Raw genomic sequence first — 21,109 nt, 5'->3', positions numbered from 1 at the left:
AAAGAATGCCATTCACCAAAGATTCGTGGGAATGGGGCTCATGAAAACACGTTTATATAAATGAAACAAACTGTAGCCTACACACTGTTCATGGGAAAAACCGTGAGGAATCTTAATCAACTTTTTATTAACTTTAAAATGTACCGATATAGTCTTCAAACATGCTACACTGCGTCTTTGCTTTTCCCGGCTGCCCTTATAAGCCCCCTAAAGTAATCTGTCCTCTGCCCAGAGCGCGCTGGAGCGTCAGGAGCGCAGCGCTGCGCCAAAAAGAGACGGGGGCGTGTGCGTATATGGCGCACACGGTGAGCTCAGCTGCATCAGAGTCTCCAGACAGACAGCCGGCTCTAATAGAGTATTAACACGGTTCTCGGACGACGTCAAACTTGGCTGCTCGACAGCTTCTTGTTTGTCTTTGACAGGAGATTCCCTGCGCGTCGGTCCAAGTGTCAAACCACACAGAGTTTCAGGTCTCACCAATTTTTCAAAATAAAGGCATGGCTGGCATCGAAACATTGGGAACTTGGGTGAGAAAGATGCAAGCATATCTGGAGAAAGGTCTTATCGCCTAAGGCACATTTCCTCCCAAAAGTGACGTTTGACAGCCCAATACAGGCTTAGCTAATCACTCATACCCACGACAGGAGTGCTAACGCACTTGACAAAATAAAAAGTAACGCTAGATTTTGGGAACATCCTGGTGAGTTATGGGTTAAGGCACTAAACATAAACCACTGACCAACAACCTTGGGTTCATGTCCGGTCAAGGACCTTTGTTCCATGTTATTCACCATCGCTCTATTCTCATTTCCTGTCACTTCTTCATGTCAGATTTCAAATGTAAACACGCTGGAGCCACTTTAAGGCACTGTTATGTTTTAGTGGTGCATCATACCAAACAAATGAGCTACTTGGTTTGGTGACCACAAAGTATACGCTTACACAGATAGTACACAGTACACAGACAACTCGACGCCTTCAGGGCCCTCGAGGGTCTGGGGCTTGTTTATAATCCAGCATTGGTATTACATAAAGCAGCCCGTTCTGGTCATACATAGGTATATTCTATTAATTTAGGCAGGTCTATTTTTAATAAATAAACAACCAAATAAATATAAAGGAATAAATATAAGATTTACAAGAAGCTTTCTATTACATGATCTTCCTAAACAGATGAGGTTCAAGACAGTTTGAGCTTGATCTCCAATGACGACTGCAAACTCCATCTGCTGTTGAAATTATACAATCAAAAGCTCAAAAAACAGCTTCTATGGGGGCTTTGTCGTGAGTTACTTTTGTTTCCAAGCTTAATAATTAATTTTCAATCTTCAGGACATTCATTATATTACAAAAACGGTGACATTTGTCATTTCTTTCTCAGTGTTGTTATGTCAAAGTTATGTGACAAACAGCTGATTCCCAGAACACACAGAGATACTGGGAAATACTATCAGTTTGATGAGATAACCAGTGTTTGTATTGGAACATCTTTGTGTTTTTTAAAGACACAGGCAACCATAAAAGTCAAATTGACCGTTACCTAAAGCTTCACCTGTATCCTTCTTTTTTTTTTGTGCCTTTATTCTGAAAGATACCCGCAGTGTTTCCGGTGCGTGCGCGGCTGATCGTGTCGGACTTGCCGCGCCTCCCTCTCCTCTCCTCTCCGTGCTGCCTTGCGTTGAACGGGTGAAGCCGCATTAACAAGCGTCTCCGTAATGCGGGCGTGAAGCGGAGGGTTACCAGGCGTCACACCGAGCCTGCCCGCCGGTGCACCGGAGGAATACAATGTCGAACCGAAAGCACCGGGACAACCAGGAGATCTGCGCCCGCAAGGTCCGCGAGCTGGCCCAGTCCGGAGTAAACAAACACTGCTTCGAGTGCAGCCAGCCCGGGGTGACTTACACCGACATCACGGCGGGCAGCTTCGTCTGCACGTCGTGCTCCGGAATGCTGTGAGTAATTTTTTTTTAATCAAAAATCCCCAGCCGCGCCTCCTCCCGGGGTTCATTTACGTCAAGCATCAGTGAGAGGGCAAACAAGATACTGAGAGAGAGTGTGTGTGTGTGTACAATTACACATAATAAAAAAGGAAAGTACCAGGCCGGAGAATGCACCATGCAGCACCCCGAGCCAGATTAACAGTCTGTTCTTTGCTATTTTACAGCGTTTATCAGGGAGTGTTGGTGTGGTGCAACAGCCGAGGTGCTCGAATTAATTTACGCAGTCTCTCTCTCTCTCTCTCTCTCTCTCTGTCTCTCTCTCTCTCTCTCTCTCTCTCTCTCTCTCTCTCTCTCTCTCTCTCTCTCATGCGTGTCTTCCAACAGCTTCTTAAACGACAGACCGCTGGTCATTTTCCAGCTCTGAGTTACGTTTCATTTCGACATGGTGCAGGTTTGACATTACCACCCCTCCTCTCTCTCTCTCTCTCTCTCTCTCTCTCTCTCTCTCTCTCTCCCCCCCCCTCTCTCTCTCTCTCTCTCTAGGCTCCTTTCCAGTGTGGGTGGGTGTGTATGTATGTGTGTGCTGTCACATTTTGTTCTGCATGTTCGGCCTAGTAGTCCCACACACTCATACACACACACACTCATAGGGAGACGGTTTCAGCACTTCAATGCGCGTAATTGCGCAATCCTGCACATGCACAGCAGTTGTCACACTTTGCGTCCCGGGCATGGAGATCATGTGTTGGTTGCTGAAGCCACATGTCTCTGTCACAAGGCACCTCCTTCACACTGGTTCTCCCCGTTAAGTTAAATTCACAGTCACGTGACCCGTGTTTCCTCAGCCACCTGCCCTGTGCCCTTGTCTCCTCTCGGAGGCGAGGAATCACTACACACCTCCTTAGTTTGACCCCCTTAATTCCTTCTCTCCATCTTCTCGCAGAAGAGGCCTCAACCCTCCCCATAGAGTCAAGTCCATCTCCATGACAACCTTCTCCCAACAGGAAGTGGAATTCCTCCAAAACCATGGCAACGAGGTGAGTAATATTCATAAATCTGGGGCTTCAGGCCGAGATTGATGCACGTATAGACGGTAACGCATTTTAATGTATTTTTCTTTTTGCTATTCACACTTGTAAAGTCATCTGAGGCCATTAATCCAATGCTTTGGCTCACCGGTTCCTGTTTTTTGGTTCAAGTTCGGGTTTCAAACTCTCGATCTGAGGCTCTGGAATATGAAACGTCCCTCATGGACCCGTCTTTGTGGTCGGGCTGTTTTTCTTTTTGGGAAGAATGCTCCTGCCAAGAAACAAAAGGACCGGCACTCTCTGGTCCCACCCAAACCACGATCTATTTCCTCTGTGTGTGTGTGTGTGTGTGTGTGTGTGTGTGTGTGTGTGTGTGTGTGTGCGCATGTGTGTGCGTGTCAGACAAACTTTTCTAAACCAGGGCACCCCTTCATCAACTGTAAAATGTATCATTTAAATGTTAAAAAAAATCATTTTAGTGATAAGATTTAGTTATTTATTATGTGTTTACATCAATGCAATCAAAATATTATCACCAGATTAGAACAGTCTAAAACCCCAAATTACTCTCACATAAAACAGAAAATAATGTGCCAAGAAAAATATGACCTAAACGATGACTCAATTAGCAAAAGAGTAACAGTTTGACCTCTTCAGCAAATGTATTAACAATTTGTTTTAGTACACTGTATCGGCAATATAATAGTCAACTGTTATAATAAGAAATAATAAGAAAATAAAATGAATTTAACACGTTTTTAACATGACATTGTTGATGTTAGTCGGTTATTTCTTCCACTTTGACGTGATCGACGACATTAATATCAAAATGTAGTTCATGTTAATGTCACCTGTTTATTTTTTTACACTGTAAAACTTTTTTATTTCCCTCTTTCGGGAACAACCGGTGTGGGCCGCATCACTGCTGAGCTTTTATCACACAAACGGTGAAGGGTTTCTGGCTTATCAAGATGAGTGCAGACCGTTGGCTAGAAAAGTGTGTGTGTTGTGTGTAAGAGAGAGAGAGAGTGTGTGTGTGTTAAGTATAATGTGAGGAGAGGCAGAGGTTTTTCTCCACATCATACTCTGGAGAGGGATCGCCCAGTTTTGATTCGTCATTGTTGCAACACTCTTGACTCTCCACTCTCGCCGATGAGAAAATGTGTCTGTGAGAGATTCTCACAGACACAGATGATATGCATTGTTTCTTGTGCCGAACGTGTGTGTGTGTGTATGTGTGTGTGTGTGTGCAGGTCGGGAGGAGGACTTGGCTGTGCGTGTTTGACCCAAAGACAGACGGCTGCTCCGACATGAAGGACTCTCAGAAGTTCAAGGAGTTCCTGCAGGACAAATACGAGAAGAAGAAGTGGTGAGAATTGATCGTGTTTGTAGCATGACATGCTAATGTCAGCAGGCACTAGCAAAGGTTTATTTTGATTATCTATGAATAATTTGGTGTGTAAAATATCAGGAAATGGAGAATAATCCCCGTAAACATCGGATGAATTCCTAAGAAATTTGCTGCAGACATTCGTTGTCCCCAGAGGATGAATCCTGTTAGTGAACTAATGACATTCCCATCAGCCTCAGCTGTGACCAGTGCTAATTAGCAAATGTCATTCTTACATTATCATTGTAAGAATGTTATGTAGCTTTTTTTAATTTGTCCAAATCTTTGGATAAGGAATAGATTGCTGCAGGCATGATGTGTTTTTTATAGGCCAACAGGAAGTGAGCATCACACTGGTTTCCTCCACAAAATGGGGTGTTTCCATTAGATTTTGGATTATTGCGGAAGACAAGCTCTGTGGCAAACACATGTTGTTGATTCTTGCACGTTTCATTCACCGTAATCGTCACACATAAATAACACTTTTAGTAAAAAGCTCACGTTAGGCTGCTAAAGCTACATTGTAGCAGTCAAGTTTATCATTGTTATATGAATGTTAGCATGCTGAAATGTGTATTTAGCTTATTAGACCGTTGTGCCTGAGTGCAGCTTCACAGAGCACGGTAGGCTCCTGAAAGCAATTCATTTTTTCCAATTGTCAAAAAATTGTGACGGATTGAATTGTTGTTGCCGTTGTTTCAGCTCTCAAAGGGAAAGGGCATGCCAGGGCATATTAGATCCGAACAACAACTGCTAATGTTTGTTCCAAATTTAGACATTTAACTGAATGAAGTGGAGACGCCCACTCAGAAAAATTAGCTCACGGATAAGAGCTGCTTTCATGCTGAGGATAAAAGAACAGGAATTGTTTTGGGTTTAGCTTCAAGTCTTACAATTATTCCTAATCACAGTCTTTGATCGGCGGATAACTGACTAAACGTCCAGCTAGTCGCACAGAGCGGTCCCAAATAACCGGTCTCTTTCAGGCACTTTTCCAAAAGTAAGAACCGGAGGGACATCGAAGGTCCTTGGAGCCCGGGGGTCCAGGCAGTGCCCCCTTCCCATGGTCCCTTAACCAGCCAGGTGCCATCCCATAACCTGCCCCCCAACGCCAGGTCCACGAGGCCACCGGTATGTGTCCTGATTGTGCGTGCAACGGGGGTTGAGAGAGTAATGAAGACGAAGGGGAGAGATTGTGGGTGCGGGAAGTAGAAAAAGAGGAAGTGAAAGAAAACGTTTTTTAAAAAAAAGAGAGAGTAGGAGGTGAGGAAACAACCTAAATGTGCTTCCACCAGAGAGACAGAGACGGATAGGCCGGACAGCCAGACGCCAGGTAGCCTCCGCATCAAAGCCGCTGCTTATGAATTATTGAGAATGCATGAAAGAGACTCACTTCTTCTGCCTTTGTGTTTTTTTTTTCTTCTTCTTTTTCTCTCTCTCTCTCTCTCTCTCTCCACCCCCCATCTGCTTCTTTCTCTGTCCTCTCATCTCTCGCCCAACCAGTCTCAGTCCCAGCTGCCGCCATGGGATCGAGCTCCCGCCATCTCGCCCGCCGACATGCGGGCGGACGTGTTCACCGCTCGGCCGCTGCGCTCCCAAAGCTTCAGAGACCCCGCTCTGAAAGGTCGGAGGTTGATCTTCATCAGAGGAGCGGATATATATTTTACGGAACCGAACGCGATCGATCCCTTTATCCTATTTGTCCTTTTCTCCGACGTAGATCCCACCCTGTGCGGGATAGAAAGACAGCGGCCCGGCTCGCTGTCGTCGGCGTTGGGAGCTCAGAGCCACGTCCCGTCCTTCCCCGCCCTCCCGCGGCCCTCAGGTGTGTCCTCCACTGACAGCATCACACATGCAAACTGTAATATTCACTATAGTACAAAGGGGGGGAAACTACAGGAGAGGGATTGCATCGGGTTTCTATTAATCCGCCACTGAAAATAGTCCCTACAAAGCACTATTCTCCCCATTATTCCTCCTGCTGTTGCACCTTGACAGCAGGGGGATGGACGCCCTTTTCTCCTCTCCTCCCTGAACTCATCACTCTCTCTTTTGTTCTGTCTCTCTTATCTCTCCTCCACCCACCTCGTAGCCAGTAGCTCTTTCAAAAACCACTTCACTTTAGGTAAGACGCGGCGCCAACCGATGCATTTTGAATGTGTGCTGAATGGCTGAGATCAATAGGCTCTTCCTGAGTGTGTCGCTCGTGCTAAATGGCCGGTCTGTGGCTCGTGCCGGCGCTTCGTGTTGGTGGCAGTTGGAGAGGAGACGCGGCACTCTGTGGGCAATTTGCCGCCCGATTCGTGGCCGACCAGAGTCACGTGCTGCAATCAGGGCTCAATAGTTTTGGTTTCCCCACTTCAAAGCCAGACCTGAAGACTGGGAGGGTCGAGGGTCAAAGAGACACACACAGACACACACACACAGAGTTTAAAGCTATTTTTAGGCCGTAGCTGCTGCTGCTGCTGCCGCCCCCGTCTGCAGAGGGCCGCTGATATTTCGCACCACGCTGAAGCACTTGAAGACTATGTGGGACACAGCTGTAATCCCACGGGACGCATTAACATCCCCAAAGTATTCCAGGAAGTTCAGGTATGCCTGCAGAGATAGGTCCTATCTGGAGTGTGACCACATCCCGAAAACATGCAGCCGACTTCAGCGCGCTTTATATCTTCAGATAATCTTCATCAAGTCAAGTCTGGTCTGGTTTCTGTCGCAGACGAGCCAGATTTAGAAAGAAGCTAAACAGTTTTTATGTGTACAATTCTGGCTGATACTAGCATGCTTTGTGGCTCATGTCTGTGGAAAGCTTGCTACCTACGAACCTTAATTTCCTGCCTTTGTTGCCATCTAACAATTGTATTTTTGTGGTCGGTGCTTTGAAAACTATCTGAGAACTTGTTGCTGTGCCTTTTCTATTATCTTGTTGATGCTCAACCGTGACAACACGCTACATGCTAACCCTGCATTCGAAAAGCCTCGTAGCATGGACATTTTAAAATGGCATGAGAACGTTGTTTTATGAATCTCTTCTCATTTATTTTTTGTCCATAAATCATTTTTTTAACTTTGTTTCTACATTGGTATATAACAACGTGTGCTAACGTATAATCCGATTAAAGCATTTAGCATTAAGCATGACATAACAAATGGTATTTCTTAATTCGCAATCTCACCTCAAGGTTCATTTAGCAGCCATTTAGTAGCTTTCGATCGGATCACATGATCTTCCTGAGCAGGTGGCGTTTGCACAGTCGACGTGGAACTTTATGGCACTTTAAGGGCTTTTCATCCATGTTGTTTTAAATACTGAGGTGATTAAAATTCCATCTAAAATCACTTGAAATAGTCGGATTATTTTACCTGAGATTAAATATTTTGGCTCTAGATGTATTTATACTTTCCTGTAAATAACTTTTGAGGCCCTTCAGGTTTCAACGCTGCATGTTGTGAATTGCAACAGCGCTCCTTCTGTCTTTGCAACTGAAGCTCGGCTCACTTCCGCTCTCAGGTCGTACGGTATCGGCCTCGGGGACCACGGGGCCGTTTAGGGCCTTCCCCAAGTCTCTCAGCGTGGACTTCGGAGGTCTGAACCATCCTCATCATCATCATCATCATCAGCCTCTGCCCCACTCGCTGTCCCAGCAGCAGACTGGAAGCGTCGGACAGACGAACCCGCCGGTCGGAGGCTCCAACCACCGGGACAGATACGCCGCGGTGTCACATCTGGACAGCTGCTTCTGTGAACCATCGACGGTCACGGGTAGGACACATTTGAGTTTGTGAGAAGATAGATTGTGGTTTTTGCTACATCTTTGTGTTGATTTGTTGGAATTAAGCTCGTAAAGGCAGAATAAACTTTATACTTCTACTCCAGTAGAGTGCCACTCTACTTCTATTTGTCAGGCATAGGCACCTTTACAATGTAAGATATGGAAACACATGAAATATAACACATTGTTAGAGAATAAACAGCGTCTCCCAGCCTATGTTCCACATGTCCTTGAGCTTTTAGTAGTTCTGCTCAAAACTTTAGAGATGGTTTCATTTGAATAACTGTTTGAAGCCCCAAAAAGTGAAAGCTATTTCCAATATTTCACAAAAAAGGAAAGACTAGAAAAAAAGTCCCAAAACAATAATACATTTTTTTTGGGAGCATTGTGGTGTTTAAGGCCCATTTGTCTGTGTGACAAATATGTGTAAGTACATTCTGCTGTTAATAACTTTTACTTTAATTTAGATTTTGAGGAATTTGTACTTGTAATGGAGTGTTTTACATCGTTGTACTGGCTCTTTGACTGAGTACGTCTTCCACCACTCGGTAACAGATAGAGGGAGAGTTGCAGTGTGAGTGTGATGCAGATGGTCACCACCAGCTTAACAAGGTTGCATAACATCCTTACACCAAATGCCAAGGCTTTAAGCAGCTGAACTAAGCTCATTGTGTTTGCTCCAGATCGTTTAAACTGCATTTTCAATCAGCTGTATTGGTCTAACAACCAAGACAGGTTTTAATGCATAGGATTCATGCGAGGAGCCTTTGAGCTTCCCACAAGAAGCTTTGTTGTTTCCCTTGATCACAGAGTGAGGAGGTTATTGATTTTCTGCCTTTGATTCATATGAAGCAGAACACAAAGACGCTCTTCTCTTCAGTAGAGTTGCAACGCTTTCGTTCTTCCACGCTGAGCATCAACCGTTTTGACTCTTTTTTTTTTTGTTGCCATCTTTCCTCACATTATCAAGATAATAGCGCTTGATCTCACTCGAGTTATGGTCTGTGTGAAACGCTTGTTCGCAGCTCCACCTGGTGGTCCGCCGCAGTACAACGCCATCTTCGGCAGCAGGCCCTCGTCCGGCTCTACTCCTGCCAGGTAGAGGAAAAAAAACAAAAAACCGCTAAATCAAATCCGCTTCTGTTTAACGTGACAGTATAGTTTTTTTGTTTAGATCCCCTGGTGTGAGCTCCTTTTAAAGGTCATAATCCTGATTGATCCTGTGTTTTTCTTCTGCTTTTCCATCCTCAGTTCCCCCGGTGTCGATACGGTGTCCAGCTCCCAAACCTTTGCAAGTAGGTACCGAGCACGACCTGCATTGATCCCTCCTGCTGACCGGCATTGTGTGTTCATTCAGCTCCCTCTTCTTTAAAGCCAACAACACTCCTAATTAGGATGCGTCCGTGTGACCTAGAGCAGTGTTGGTTTGAATAGACAGGAATGCGCTCTGTTAACCCCACACACTGTGAATTATCTCCCCGTCTCAGATTTCCCCAACCCATTCAGCTCCAGCGCTGCTCCCCAGCAGCCCGCCGCCCTCTCCCCGAGTAACCCCTTCAGCAGCGCGTCAGGAGGTGAGACGTGGTCGGGTTTCCTTCAGACTCTGCTGCAAACTTTCTTTTCTTTTTTATGGGGAAAGGTCACGACCCCTCACCATGTTATACATTTGTTTAGAAAGAAAAGACAAAGGTGAATACAGTGGGTTTTGTGTTTATGGGATTACTTTGCAGAATGATGCAATCCAGATTCTGTATGTGGAAAGTCTGTACGGTTTTTCTTTTTCTTTTTTATCAACCTGGAGATTAAAGGGAAAGTACAATGTTTTATATTCAGTTTAGAGTTGAAACTATTTTTTTTTTAACTCGTGAGTCGATCGTCAGAAAATTAAATGGCAAAAATTTGAATATATTTATTATTTCAGTCTCCTAATTAGCTAAATATTGGCTGGTTTCAGCTTTTCACATGGGAAGATTTGCTGCTTTTGTGTGTTTGACGTTATTTTAAATTCAATATATCGTTGCAACTATCCAATGGAATAGAATACAATAAAATATATTTTTCAAAACACTCAAACAATAAATCAGTAACATATGCAGAAATCCAAACGTATTATTATTTATTGCACGTTATTATGTACTAGAACTCTTCTTGCAGCTTTTTATTTATTTATAAAAATATAACAATATGATTTGTTGGCGTATTCAGTTTGCATACTAATTATGCCGCCTCTGGGGTTTCATGTTAAGTGCAGAAGTTAAATGGAAATCATTTCTCTGTGAAGCTTTTTTCCCGTGGATCCTGTGTCTGCCTCTCATCTCGCTCTGTGTGGTGCATCTTTTCTCCAGGTGACTCCAGTGCGTTTGTCAGCTCGCCCACCGCCGTGTTTCCTCCGTCTGCCTCCTTCCCCGCACCCAGCACCCAGAATGCATTTCATCATGAGTCAACCAGCAACCAAGAAGCCAATGGTAAAGCTTTTTGAATAGTTATTTTATTCATCAGTCTAATAATGTGTGCGCAGAGGTGGTTAGAAATAGCAGTACATGTCAATTGTTTTAACACTGTCTTCTTATTTGACGAGAACATTGTGTTAATGTACCATTTTTTTCTCATTAATGGGGAACAGAAATGTGTTGAGGTTTCGGATTTATATATCAATTATAGTCCTAGTGAATTAAAGTACACTCACCTAAATCACACGGGAAACAAAGCCTTTAATCCTGCTCTCTTTAGCTTAGAGTACGCTAAATATTTATAAATTAAACAGTTGAAGACACAGAGGTGTTGAAACATGAGTCTGTCTGCACAAGTAAAGAAAGCATCTCTCCTACAGTTTGTGCTAAACGTTGCGTTTAAGCACCAAGTTGTGAACAGTCTACTCTCTACCGTCCTGCCAGCGGCTCTGTGAGGCTGTACTTTGGCACAACTATGAGCTAAACGCTAACATTTAAAAGCACATGAAAATAGTATTAAACAAATGAAATGTGATAATAATGCAATATGTAAGGGAGACTAAAAGTTTAATTTATTACAGTTCTCACCCTGTTTAGATATAAACTAATTACTTTAATTGAAAATTGTAATCGGTTCAGTGAAGTGTATTTGATTGTTTGAATGCTAGAAATCATTGTCCACCGCCCCCAAAAAGAAAAAATGTAATAATCATAAAAATAACAAAAAACATCCCACTGAGCCATAAATAGAATAGAATACAATCTGCTGCTGTATGCTGGGCTAAATGACAGTCATATATTTTACATATAATATGCACGTATAATACACATATAATAATGAAAGAACCTACACACATACGCACACACACACAGTTTCATTATTTCAACAGTGGCCACCAGCGACCGCTCAGGAATACCAATTCACACTCTCAGCGTGTATCTCAGTGTCCGTCTCCTTCCATGTGTGTGTCCAGGGTTCGCCTCCTTCCCTGCGCCCGACTCTGAGCCCAAAGTCCCGCGGCCGATGTCGGTGAACCCGTTCACGGTGAGTTCAAAACAAGTGGCGCCAAGTGCACTTTGCGTGGGGGGGAGGGGAGGGAGAGGGGGCTTATTTGTATTTTTTGCAAAGCTCTCTTTCCCAGGAAGTGTAGTAAAGTCCTCTCTTGTCTTTCAGGGGAACGTTTACCCCAATCGAGGAACGTCGCGAAACCCTTTCATCTGACCCCCCCTTCCTCCCACCCTCCTTCTCCTTACTTCACCCGTCCATTTCTCTCCCTCTGGGAACCCGAGGGAGAAGTGAACTTGAGGAGTCGCTGCCATTTCAATGCCTCTGGAGTATTGTCCCCCTCTGATGGAGGGTTGACGTCCTCCACCCCCTCCCCTCTGTCTGTGTTTACGTGTTTGTGGACGCAGAACAACAAAAAAAACGTGTGAATGTAATTATGAAATTCATGTGTGTGTTGTGTGTGTGTGTGTGTGTGTGTGTGTGAGAGATCGGTCGCCTGCCGTGTTTGTACCACGTGACATTATGTCAAAAGTTGTTTGTGTGCCGGTAGACGCCAACCTCAGGGCTCTGTGGGAGTCACTAGTAAACAATTATTTTACATATTTTTTTTGCAGAAACACACACACACATACATGTTGCTGCTGCTACTTTGCTTTCATCTCCTGCTTAAAAGTGCAACCAAACTGGTGAAACAAACAAACAAACAAATGTCCAAGTCTCTCAGTCGTCCAAAGGAGGAGCCGCATCACGAGTTTCCACAGATGGTCATGAACAGCCTTAACTGATTGCATGTGAATTAGCGTCGGGCGTGTGGAACAAGTTTGCATTCGTCTCTGTTTTTATATATTTATTTTATTTTTAAAGTCCCTTTTTGAAGGGTAATCTTTTATGTTTTCCACTTCCTATGGCTGCATGCGCTTAGAGGGCTAAAAGGAGATACTACTGAATGTAAAAAGCAATTTCAAAATAACTTTAATGTGTTTAAAAAAAAAACTAAAAAAAACTTCATGGCTTCATGTTCCGGACCAAAATGTTTCTCGCTCATTCTTTTTTTTCTTTTTTCGGTTGACATGGAGGCAAAGTTCATTTTCCCCTATTTTGCCAAAAAGATCAGAGAGATTAATGTGTCTTTGTAATGACAAGTATTCATGTTCATAAAATCAGTTTGTTGCTTCTTAAGTAAGTTTGGCTCCAGATGTTGTTGTTTTTTTGGTTCATCTATAATTTCTCCCAAAAAAATACAATCATGAAATTAGAAAATATTCTTATTTCTTGACCCTAATAGAGGATTCTTTTAAAATATATTTTTTAAAGGCTGTAATTACTTCTTTAAACAGCAGAAGGCGCCTGAGCTCCGCTTTCCCCTGACCTCGTGCACAAGGTTACTTTTGGATGCATATTGCATAACAACATACATACTGCATAAGCGTGCAGTACAAAGATAGAAACCCTTTATAGCTGCAGGATGAGTATTAATAAGGCATTTTAAAAGATGTATTGACATATACAATTCCGATTAAACATTCCTGTTATTAATATTATATACGTTTGTTATTCGATGGTATTCAGTGAGAAATGGAGGTTTCACTGCTGAGCCAGACAGTCGAAAAAAACAAAAACCCAGATCAAAATCATTGTACTCAGACAGTCTGAGTGGCAAAAAAAAATATGGCGTCTACAAATGCCTTGTTTATCAAATTACAGCAGCTTGATGCACTGTTCGTGTAGCATTTAGTAAACAATAACATAAACACGACTGCATTTCCACAGAATGGAATGGTTTCACTACTAACCTAGATTTCAAATATGTGCTATATTAAATGCAGAATGAGGTCGCATGAACATGTTTCCAAATCTGTAGGGTTTAAAAGTTGAGTTGATATATAAAACGTGTAAATGCAGGACAGAGGTTTTATTTTTTTTAAACGATAAATAGAACAGGATGGACTCATGGCAGAGCCAATATGAAATCTTACTCCACACATTGGAAGTATTGCTACCTTCAAGGGCTGTGGGAAATTTCGAGAGTTATTTGAGTGACTTTGAGTTAAACTCCCAAGATGCAATAGCAGCACAAGAAACAAACAAACAATGAAATAGATCAAATCTGAAATCGAAATTAGAAAGCTACTTTACATAAATGACATTATCTTAAAATATATTAGGGCATATTTATGTCTTTTGAAAATTTACATTTGTGAAAAAATAACACACAAACTATTTAGTGTAATCTTTGTCAAAATAATTAAACTTACAGCTACTGTATAGTCTGCTTTGTGTAATTAAAGCTTCTCGGAGACAACAGTGTTGGATTTTTTTTCTCTCCAGTAGTCTAATGTGAGTTGAGTGTTCTTATTTTAGTTGTGTAAATTTAGCAGGTCCTAAAAAAAAAATCATGAAAGCTGACTCTTCCTCTTTAGAAGCACAACCTCATGCCATCACATTCACTACATCGTTTTACATTCATCTCTATTCATTCAATATCTGTAATCTTTCCATCCAGTCATTATTTAGTAATGCTCATTACGTGTAATTTGTTTTGTTTATTGTTATCATTATCCAACATCTCCCTCTCTGTGGTATAGTTTCAACAACAGTTCCACTGTTTTATTATTCCTTTAATTTTAGCTCAATTTATAGTAATGTTTAATTATCCTGTTATAGTCTCTCATTTGCATTAATAAAGTACTCTGCAAATCGGCAGCGAGCGCCGAAATGCACGGGAGTGTGGGGGGTTCTCTTGTGTCGGAGCCCGGGCTCGGTCCGTGAACGCACCACTGCTCCAGAGTACTAGTACAGCGGTGAGTGACAGTCCCGCTCCACGGTAGCTGCTGCGCTGCTCTCCACTCCACAGCAACGAGACCGGAGTACCGGAGCCGAGCAGCGCAGGGGTGGGGGGACAGACGGAGAGTGAGACAGAGAGAGAGACAGACTGCAGCAGGATGGGCTCCGTGCGGGTGTGATGTGCAGTAAATGGGATTAAACCGCTCAGACGGCGCTCAGTAGTAGTAGTAGTAGTGGAGCGTAAAGGGACCTCCGCCGCATGCGTGCGCCCGTGTGGAGAGCTCGCGCCGGCCCGTCGGACAGAGAAACAAACCCAAAGAGGAGCGAAACTCACGACAGCTGCAGCCGTCAACAAACCCACGGTTCAGGTTCAACCGCCCGGACTCAGCGGCAGCAGCGACCCCCGACCCCCGCCTCCCCTCTCACATGCCTGCGTTGATGTGGGAGAGAGGGAGGGGAGCGCAGCCGGAGCATGTTTGACTTGTCTCTGTAAACTTGCAGAAATACAAACAAGAGTTTTTGTCAGTGTTTGTGTGCGTGTGTGTGGGGTGTGGAATAAAAGGAGATGTCGGTTGTGATGGAGAGCCAAGCGGGCGACCTCGTCCAGAGCTGCGAGGACGTGCGGAAGAGCGGATACCTCCGCAAGCAGAAGTCCATGCACCGGCGCTACTTCGTGCTGCGCGCCGCCTCGGAGCGCGGCCCGGCCCGCCTGGAGTACTACGAGAGCGAGAAGAAATTCCGCGGCAAGGCCCCCGTCCCGAAGAAAGCGTTGGCGCTGGAGACGTGCTTCAACATCAACAAGCGGGCCGACTCCAAGAACAAGCACATGATCGTGCTGTACACGCGGGCCGAGAGTTTCGCCATCGCCGCGGAGAACGAGGCGGACCAGGACGAGTGGTACCAGGCCATGGTGGAGCTGCAGTGCAAAAGTAAGTCGGGGAACTAAAGAGCCCCAACGCGCACGCTGGTGCACGCTCCTCGTATATGCATATATGCAAGTGCGTACACACACACACACACACACACACACACACACTCAAATACACGCATGCACGCGCTCAACACTGGCTCCTCCGCGTGTGAGTAGAAACGTGGCAAAGCCTGCAGAGAGGCGCACTGCAGATCGGGACTTGTCTCATTCCGGTGTGTTGGACAACGTGCTGGGGTTGTTTAAAGAAACCATTACAGCCTGCCAAGCCAAGTTTACATAGTTTGTTTCTGTGGCGGCTACACTCCCATTGCCGTGTGTGTGTGTGTGTGTGTGTGTGAGTGAGTGTGTTCTTTATGATTTGAAGCTGGGTGGTGCTTTTCACTTTTTAAAAACAGGTCGCCGTTCTTTACGAATGGCCTCCGAGAGGAGTGTGTGTTTGTAAACATGCGCCTTTAAGCCGCTTATCCTCCCCGCCAGTTCTTATCACACTGGTGTCAGGCTAGATATTTACTCCCAGTTTGTCCTCCAGACTTTTTTGGAGGGTTTCTCTGCGTGGGCCTCGGCTGTGTGCAAGCTTTGCCTCTCTTTCCCAACTCAAACACCCCCCCACTTGTCCTCTTGTTTACTCTTGCTTTTCTGCTGACACTGCAATATTACATCGGGCATTGGTCCTACAAGAGGAGGGCAAAATGTCCCAAAAAGTATTGAGGGAGAAGCACATTTGCACCTGAGAGGCTCATTCATTCATTAAATATTCATATTTCCTGGTTTGACTAGAAATAGCTAAGCAGCTTAGGCTGTCCCATCAAGCTTCTCCTGCAGTGGATTTATCTAATGCTGCAAATGGCCTCACCCCCCCCATAAAAACACCCATGAAGCTTGTTCTCCAACACTGTCTATCAGCCACTTGTGTCAACACAGCTGTTGGGAGCAGAGCTGGTGAGCAGGGCGACTTCAAATCACCTGTTCAGCCTTCGTTGCGACAGACCGACCACAAGGGACTTGTGATGTAATCTGGGCAAAAGTAAAGATACAGGTTCAAGGTGCACTTGACCTCTGGCTTCTGTTACATAAAGCAGCTGAGGAGAGAGAGGAGGAAAATGAAATATATTTTCTGACGTATTTGATCATCTTATCTTTCATTTCAAACCACGTGAGAGCAAGTTGTTTCAAGGTGGCTGAATTAGGAGCTCCAAGAAGCTGCGGATTTTGGAATCGCTGTCAACACCCTCTTGTCTCCTTTTACATAACTGGGTCTGTATGTCTGTGGGTGTGCGGCCCACTTCTCCCAAGTATTTGACGAGTTCCCGCGAGACGGGCATGAGTGAGTTGGACAGATGTTGGAGCCTAAAGGACCGTGAGAAACTGACACGCCGACCCTTTTCTACCAAAAGGAAAACCGTCTCCAAAAGTGCCGGCGGTCAAATCCACGGCCGCTAAGTGTTTAGGGTGTGAAAGGTCAGATGTACAGAAATGGGCAGCAGGCAGGCCCGAGGATCATATAATGCCGGCGAGTCGTCATTAGCTGTCTTTGAAAATTACAGGGCCGGTGTGATGCTACTCGTCTCCCGCTTTTGTTGCTTCAAGTGTTGGGTTTCTCGTGTAAATCACCGTCCCTGACAGTGACAAAGGGCTGCGGTTGAGCTGCTGTGTAAACCAGCACGTTGGCAGGCATTTTCTTGTGGTATGCGCTGCAGTTCACACACACACACACACACACACACACAGCTTCTGCCCATGCAAAAACACGAGGCCCCACACACACACACACACACACGGGGTCACGGCCAATTGCTGACTAAACCTGTATGTGTGAAAATAGCTTAACACACACACACACACACACACAGGCCGAACACCGTTAGGATTCCTCCCTGTAACAACCCTCCTCTGGTATGTGCAGATCATGCACAGTTTCAAGTCGTCAGTGTCTGTATGTGAACTGAACCTCCTCACCCCCGTCATGCCATCTCCCAGGCCTCGTCCACACACACACACACACACACACACACACACACACACACACACACTCTCCAGTGTCGTCAGTACAGTCAAGTGTCTGTCCCTCCCTCGCCCCAGTTGGGGAGACAGAAGAATTCACAGCCCGTGGATTGAGAGCAGGGCGAAGCTTGAAGGGCAGGGAGCCAAGAGATGCTGCACCGTCTGTCCTGCATCGTTTCCAGAGGACCGCTCCCCACGATCTGATACCTGCGTAGCAGTTCGTAGAAAGCCGTCAGGAGGGAGGTTCTCAGCACCCCCCCCTCCTTCCACAGCTGGAGCTGGAATCAAAGCAATGTTTTGAAGCTTGGAATAATGGGGTTGCTGTGAGTCTGCACAGCGAGAGGCTCCACAGCTTGCAGGATTTGTGAGCATGCACACGGTGCATGCACAATAAATACTGTACGCGTCCATGCTGCCGTTTAGCGAGCTCGGGCTTGGGAAACTCACTATAGCAGCCCGGGAACCGTCCAGTATCGCACAGCCTCCCCTCGAGCCGGCGGTAATTACACAAACACGAGCCAGCTGCCGTGCAGGGCGATATTAGGATCCCAGTTATTTATTCAGCTGAGTCCAGTAAGACCCTTTCGGGCAGCGAGTACAGTATCAGGCTTGAGGGCAGCTATTTGCTCAACTATTAGGAGTCAGTCGAGTGTGTAAAGGCTTAACCTCGACAAAACGGGCGGAGGTGCGGCCCACAGTTGCCGTTTGCCAGGAACACTGTCCCGCAGCTCCGGCACCACCTCAAGAATCGTTCTTGACCTCAGTAAAACAATATGGCGGGAGTCAAACTTTGGCACCAGCAGCACTGAACGAGAGAGAAAACACACACACACACACACACTCACACACACACACACGTACGTACGCACGCACGTGTGCCGGAAAGCTGCTTGGATTACAGCAGCAAAATAAAAGCACGGCCAAAAAAGAAGTAGATGAAGTCTGACAGGATTGCATCTGATTTAGTACTGAACTTTATTAATTAATTGGGAGGAAGTTAATCTACAACGATTTTGAAAACTTTTTAAATTTGTTGGGGTTATTATTTGAGTATTTACTGATTTAAAAAAAAAAAAAAAAAAAAGTCTGTTTTTATAGGTTTTTATCTGATTGTAAATTTATCATCTGTGGGGTTTCCCAGCCTGTTCAGAAGACACTGCACTTTGTCTCAAAGTCTTATTTTCTGCAATAATCCAAAATCCAATGTGGGAAATACAATGTTATTTCATCGAGGAAACCAATGCAATGCTAACTTCTGGGGTTGGACTACAAAAACACGTCATCCCTGCAGCTTCTAAAGTGTTTTGCTTTTGTTTACTTTTTTTTCCCTGACATTTTGGAGACTCTACAATTGTCAAAAATAATCAAATAGATTAAACAATAATGCAGATACACATTAGTTGCAGCTTTACTCAATTGAACCCCAACAAGATTTCATTTTTTTATGCTGTTCACTGAAAAACATCAAATCAAACTTTCAAAAAACATCTCAATTCAAGCAGCACTTTTTTGAGCAAACTCCAACCGTTGATCTCCGGTTTGAGACGGAGTACTTAATAATAATAATATATAATAAATATATAATAATATAATAACATATAATGAAGCGAGTCTTTTGCCGCATCACGTCTTTCTTCTCAGTTTGTTGACTTCACTGCAGTACAGTAAAGCTCTGTGGAATTTCGTTTTCCATGTTCAAAGCTGATAATGATATGGTTCCTCTTCATGCTAATCCACTAACCTCAACGTGAGCAGTTTTCCCTTCACTGTGGATGTGTTTTCAGTTCGGTCGGTGGATTATCAGTATGTAGTTTGTGACACTTTTAAGCACCGCAAAACAAAAATACCATACAGATGAGTCTCAGTGTGAGCTACAGCCAATATCCAAACTCGGCAAATTGCACCAATTGGGACATACAAACTATAGGTTAGGAAATGATCAGTAGTCTTTTTTTATTTTCTGCAGATTTTGTCCTAGCTCCGGGCTCAAGAGCTGCCACAACTTATTTCCTCTGCATAAATAGTTAGCACACGTTAACACCCAGTAATTTGATTTAACGCGACAGAGATGGCCAGCCAGGCTTCGGCATGCCGCTGTGGCTTTTCGGAGATGCGGCGCATCAGAGGTATCGGTGAACCGCTCTGAAAATGGCCTCGAGCGCTGCTGCTCACGCTCGTCAATTAGGTGCTCTGGTTTGATCGACGGCAAAGCAAAGCGAGATCCATTTCGTCAATGAGCGACCATATGTTGAGCAGGATGGAGCCGCGGTGCTTTAAATGCATAGTAACCTTATATAGAGTCGTATTGATTGCTGTTGGTGGAAGCAGGCCACTTACCACGGTTATAGGAGGTCAGGAGGTTCATGAGTTGGGATGCGTCCGCCTTACAGTGAATGCATTATTGAGACGTGAGTGAAAACCTTCCTCATTAGCTGCTGTGCTGCTCCTCTGGGAGATGCAGCACAAGATGCTGCATTGACTGGATGTACTGTAACACCAGGTTCCGGGCTAAGGATGGATCCCGTCCGTCACCGTCTTTGCAGTAAATGTCAACGTTTTTATTTATTTTATCATTCTTGAAAAATGACAAAAGTACAAACATACTAATACAAAATGTAAAAGGAAGGAACTTTATGTTTTGGGAATTGAACCCAGGAGTTGTCAAGTAAAATGAGGTGAACGTGGTTTAAAACGCGTGTTCTGTACATCTTAGCACAAAGGAATGAATGGGTATTAAATAATTTCCTATTTCCTTTGGACGCACCCTCCCATACTGTGCTTATAGATTATCTATTTAACTCTTATACAAATACATTTTATGAAGCCCTTTCTACAGCATGCTTTCTTATAAGTGGAACTGGTTTTGCATTACAATGGCCCTAGTTATTCTTAAGTGACTAAGGGTGTATGGCTCCATGGCCATGTGTTTACATATGTGTCCATTGAATAGGTAAGTATCTATACACTTTAAGTTTAATATACTTGAGACTATGTAGACGTTAAATTCCCTAAGGGATTTTATACATTTAAACCTTAATTTAATTCTCTGCGATTTCTATATGAACTTACATATGAAAAGATTTAGCTAAAAAGAAACTTGGAGAGGCCGCTTTCCCAGAAGACCAGAACAAATTCCTGATGATTTAATTCCAAAATTTGATTTATCCGCTTTGGAAGATTTGCGCAAAATGAAACTTATCCTGGAGACAGGTTTTCAAAGCCAAATATGACTTTGTTGGAAGAAGAAAAACACCCTAAAATGATGCTGGACCGTAACATTACGCATAGTATTGTCCACTCTGTGGGACTCTGGGACATTATGTCAACTAACTCTGAGCCCGGCTCACCAGCGACGTCCAAGATGGCTGCCAGTTTGGTGACAACTTCTGAGCTAATTTTCAGAGAGCTTCAGATCATTTTCATGGAATTGTTTTACGTCTTGTCAAGGGACAGCAAACTGAATGCGTCACCAATAATTTCCTGCGCTTACATGTGTCTTTTTGTGTGTGTGTGTGTGTGTGTGTGTGTGTGTGTGTGTGTCTGTGTGTGTGTGTGTGTGTGTGTGTGTGCGCTCGTGCTCCTCTGGCTAACACAAACCACATGTGAAATGGACCTCAGGCAGATGCTGGTGTTGCGGAGGCATTGTGTCCCCGAGTGTGGGCCCAGATAGAGGGATTACAGATGGTAGAGACAGATGAAGAGATGGGAAGTGGAGGAGTTGAAAAAGAGGAAAAGAGGCACGCATGGGAGCGAGAGATTAGACCGACTGGTTTCACTGCCAAGTAGCTCACTCTCTCTTCCTCTCT

At 44.4% G+C, this 21,109-nt stretch overlaps 2 protein-coding genes across 3 annotated transcripts in view; both read left to right on the top strand.

The window, feature by feature from the left end:
• Nucleotides 1–1,739: 1,739 nt before the first annotated feature.
• On the top strand, nt 1,740–12,696 carry agfg2 (ArfGAP with FG repeats 2). 2 transcript variants are annotated; one of them, XM_079214675.1, is made up of 14 exons: nt 1,740–1,952; nt 2,884–2,977; nt 4,222–4,337; nt 5,345–5,489; nt 5,862–5,982; nt 6,079–6,183; nt 6,451–6,483; nt 7,870–8,121; nt 9,157–9,229; nt 9,383–9,426; nt 9,619–9,705; nt 10,477–10,596; nt 11,556–11,626; nt 11,756–12,696. In XM_079214675.1, the coding sequence occupies exons 1-14, from the start codon at nt 1,786–1,788 to the stop codon at nt 11,801–11,803; spliced, it is 1,476 nt and encodes a 491-aa protein (XP_079070801.1). In that variant the 5' UTR covers nt 1,740–1,785; the 3' UTR covers nt 11,804–12,696. The 2 variants fall into 2 exon arrangements, with proteins under 2 accessions (XP_079070801.1, XP_079070802.1); XM_079214676.1 differs by lacking the exon at nt 6,451–6,483.
• Nucleotides 12,697–14,948: 2,252 nt separating this feature from the next.
• The window catches only part of LOC306734605 (insulin receptor substrate 1-B), a gene marked incomplete at its 5' end in the record, with an annotated part of 37,412 nt that continues 31,251 nt past the window's right edge, over nt 14,949–21,109 (top strand). The window contains one exon of the mRNA XM_079215966.1: nt 14,949–15,300. Coding sequence (XP_079072092.1) covers nt 14,949–15,300 — 352 coding nt within the window. The remainder of the gene's footprint in view (nt 15,301–21,109) is intronic.

Source organism: Taurulus bubalis (assembly GCF_910589615.1).
Source record: "Taurulus bubalis genome assembly, chromosome: 3".
NCBI lineage: Eukaryota > Metazoa > Chordata > Actinopteri > Perciformes > Cottidae > Taurulus > Taurulus bubalis.
Note: the sequence above shows the minus strand (reverse complement) of the source record. Positions and strands in the feature narration are given on the sequence as shown.